General features: G+C 64.9%; 1 protein-coding gene across 1 annotated transcript in view; it reads left to right on the forward strand.

Annotated features, from left to right (window-relative positions):
• Positions 1-237: 237 nt before the first annotated feature.
• PADI2 (peptidyl arginine deiminase 2) overlaps positions 238-2,060 on the forward strand; it is a 45,485-nt gene continuing 43,662 nt past the window's right edge. The window contains exon 1 of the mRNA XM_023745205.1: positions 238-383. Coding sequence (XP_023600973.1) covers positions 292-383 — 92 coding nt within the window. The 5' untranslated portion in view covers positions 238-291. The remainder of the gene's footprint in view (positions 384-2,060) is intronic.

Below are 2,060 nucleotides of genomic sequence, written 5' to 3' on the forward strand. Positions count from 1 at the left end.
GTGTTGAATGAATAAGTCAGACACCGGAAAGGAGCAAATTGGTCTCAGCTGATCTCCTCGCTGCCACCAGGGGGACGCGGAGGAGTTGAGGGCGTGGTCGTGGTTGACTGACGGGCCCTCCGCCCAACGGATTGGAGCCAGCAGACCGCCCCGCCCACGCCCCGCCCACCGGCGGCCGAATAAGGGTGCGCGGAGCAGCGGCCCCGCCGGCGGCTGCAGCGGGCTCACCTGTGCAGGTGCTTCTGGCGCCCGGACCCTCCAGCACCCGCGCGGGGCCGGCACTGCGGGAAGATGCTGCGCGAGCGGACGGTGCGGCTGCAGTACGGGAGCCGCGTGGAGGCCGTGTACGTGCTGGGCACGCACCTCTGGACCGACGTCTACAGGTGAGCAGGTCCCCGCGCCTGCCCGACCACCTCGGACCCGGGCCCCGCGGGAGATCTCGGCCCCAGATGTCCCAATTCCCTCCCGATAACCTCCCGGGACGCGGGACCGGACAGCCTTGCTCCAGCCTGAGCTGCCCGTCATTCCGCGCCCGGAAAACCTAAGAGCCTCACCCAGAAACCTGACAGCCCCAAACCTTGTATCAGCCTCCCCGAAATCCGGAGACCCTCCTAGACACCCCAGCACAGCCCCGGCTCCCTCGCTGCCTCTCTCCCAGGCCCCCTCCCCTGCACCCCAGTCCTTGGCCCTCTCCAGCACCCAGGATGACCTCAGCACCCCCTCCGCCTCCCCGCCGTCCTCTCCCCTTTCACTTCCCCACTCTTCCCTCAGAGCCGCCCTTCTCCCTTATGCCCCCCTGTTCCCTGAGCCCCTCACTCTCCACCTCACCCACTCCCAGCTCAGCTGAGCTTCCTCTGGGATTTGCTGGGAGCTGCTCTGGGGCGGACTCTGGCCCTTGGGGGGTGCTCAGACTCCGGTTTCACCCTGTGGGAGCTGCTGTCCTTGGGCACTGGCTGTGGGCTCCATGTCCCCAAATGCCTTCCCTCCCCCCCCCCCAGGAGGGACCTTGTCCCACACCGCTGAGGGTGCGGAGGTGGTGTCTTTTGTCAGAAGAATGCCCCTACTGGGGACCTGTCCCCCACCCTTCTCCTGTCCGTGAACTTGGTGGGTGCAGGATTTCTGAGACAGCAGAAAGAGGAGTTGAGGTCAGGGCCCCACCACCACCTCCCCCAACCCCCAGGAAGCAGCCAAGTCGAATGATCCATCTCCCTAAGCTGTGTGAGGTGGGCCTGGTGAGGGTGTGACTGATGTCAATGAAACCGTGGGGAGTCCAAGGATCATGCGTTGCCAGGGGGCAGGGCTCTGTGCTGAGAGCAGGGAGCACGCAGGACTGAGGTGGGACCCCGTGCTGATACCTTTGGGATGGGTCCCCTAACCTCTCTGTGCCTTGAACTGAGCTGGAGGTGCCCATGTGGCTTATTGCTCCCAAATCAGTCACCTGGAGCGCCCTGCCTCTCTCAGGCCCCCACCATTCCCCATCCCCGTGTCCCCCACACACCCTCCCCAGCCCGGTCTCTCTGTCCCCTTCAGGGCCTTGGCAACGCTGCCCAGCCAGCCTCCTGCCACCTCAGCAGGCACTGGCCACGGGGACACCATCAAGCCCCAGGCTCCTTCCTGCTCACTGCAGACCAGGAACCCTCCCCACTCAGCTGCCCCTGGCCTCAGTTGTCCCACATGTGAATCGCAGGGTGGTTTCTGAGGGTCACAACACAGCAGTGGGGTGCAGCCCAGTCCTCGGTGGCCTGGGGGAGCTCCTCTTTTCCCACCCCCCCACCCTGAACTGGGCACTGCCAGGGAGCCGGCCGGGAGCCAGGACGCTCAAGCCTCTAAGCCGCTGCTGTTACCATACCCGCCTGTTTATTCCCTGGATGCAGCCTGGAAGGCTGGCAGGGTACCTCCAGTGGGGGGTGGGGAGCAAAGAAGGGGGGCCCAGCCTAATTGGGGGGAGGGAGTGTGGGAGGTGTGGACTCATCTTTGTTCTTTCTCAAGAAATCAGTCACAGCCACAATGACCCACATCTCCCACCCACACTTCACTGAGACTCCCCCCCCCCCTGCTCT

This window comes from Myotis lucifugus, unplaced genomic scaffold (assembly GCF_000147115.1).
Source record: "Myotis lucifugus unplaced genomic scaffold, Myoluc2.0 scaffold_523, whole genome shotgun sequence".
In the NCBI taxonomy this organism is placed as follows: Eukaryota; Metazoa; Chordata; class Mammalia; order Chiroptera; family Vespertilionidae; genus Myotis; species Myotis lucifugus.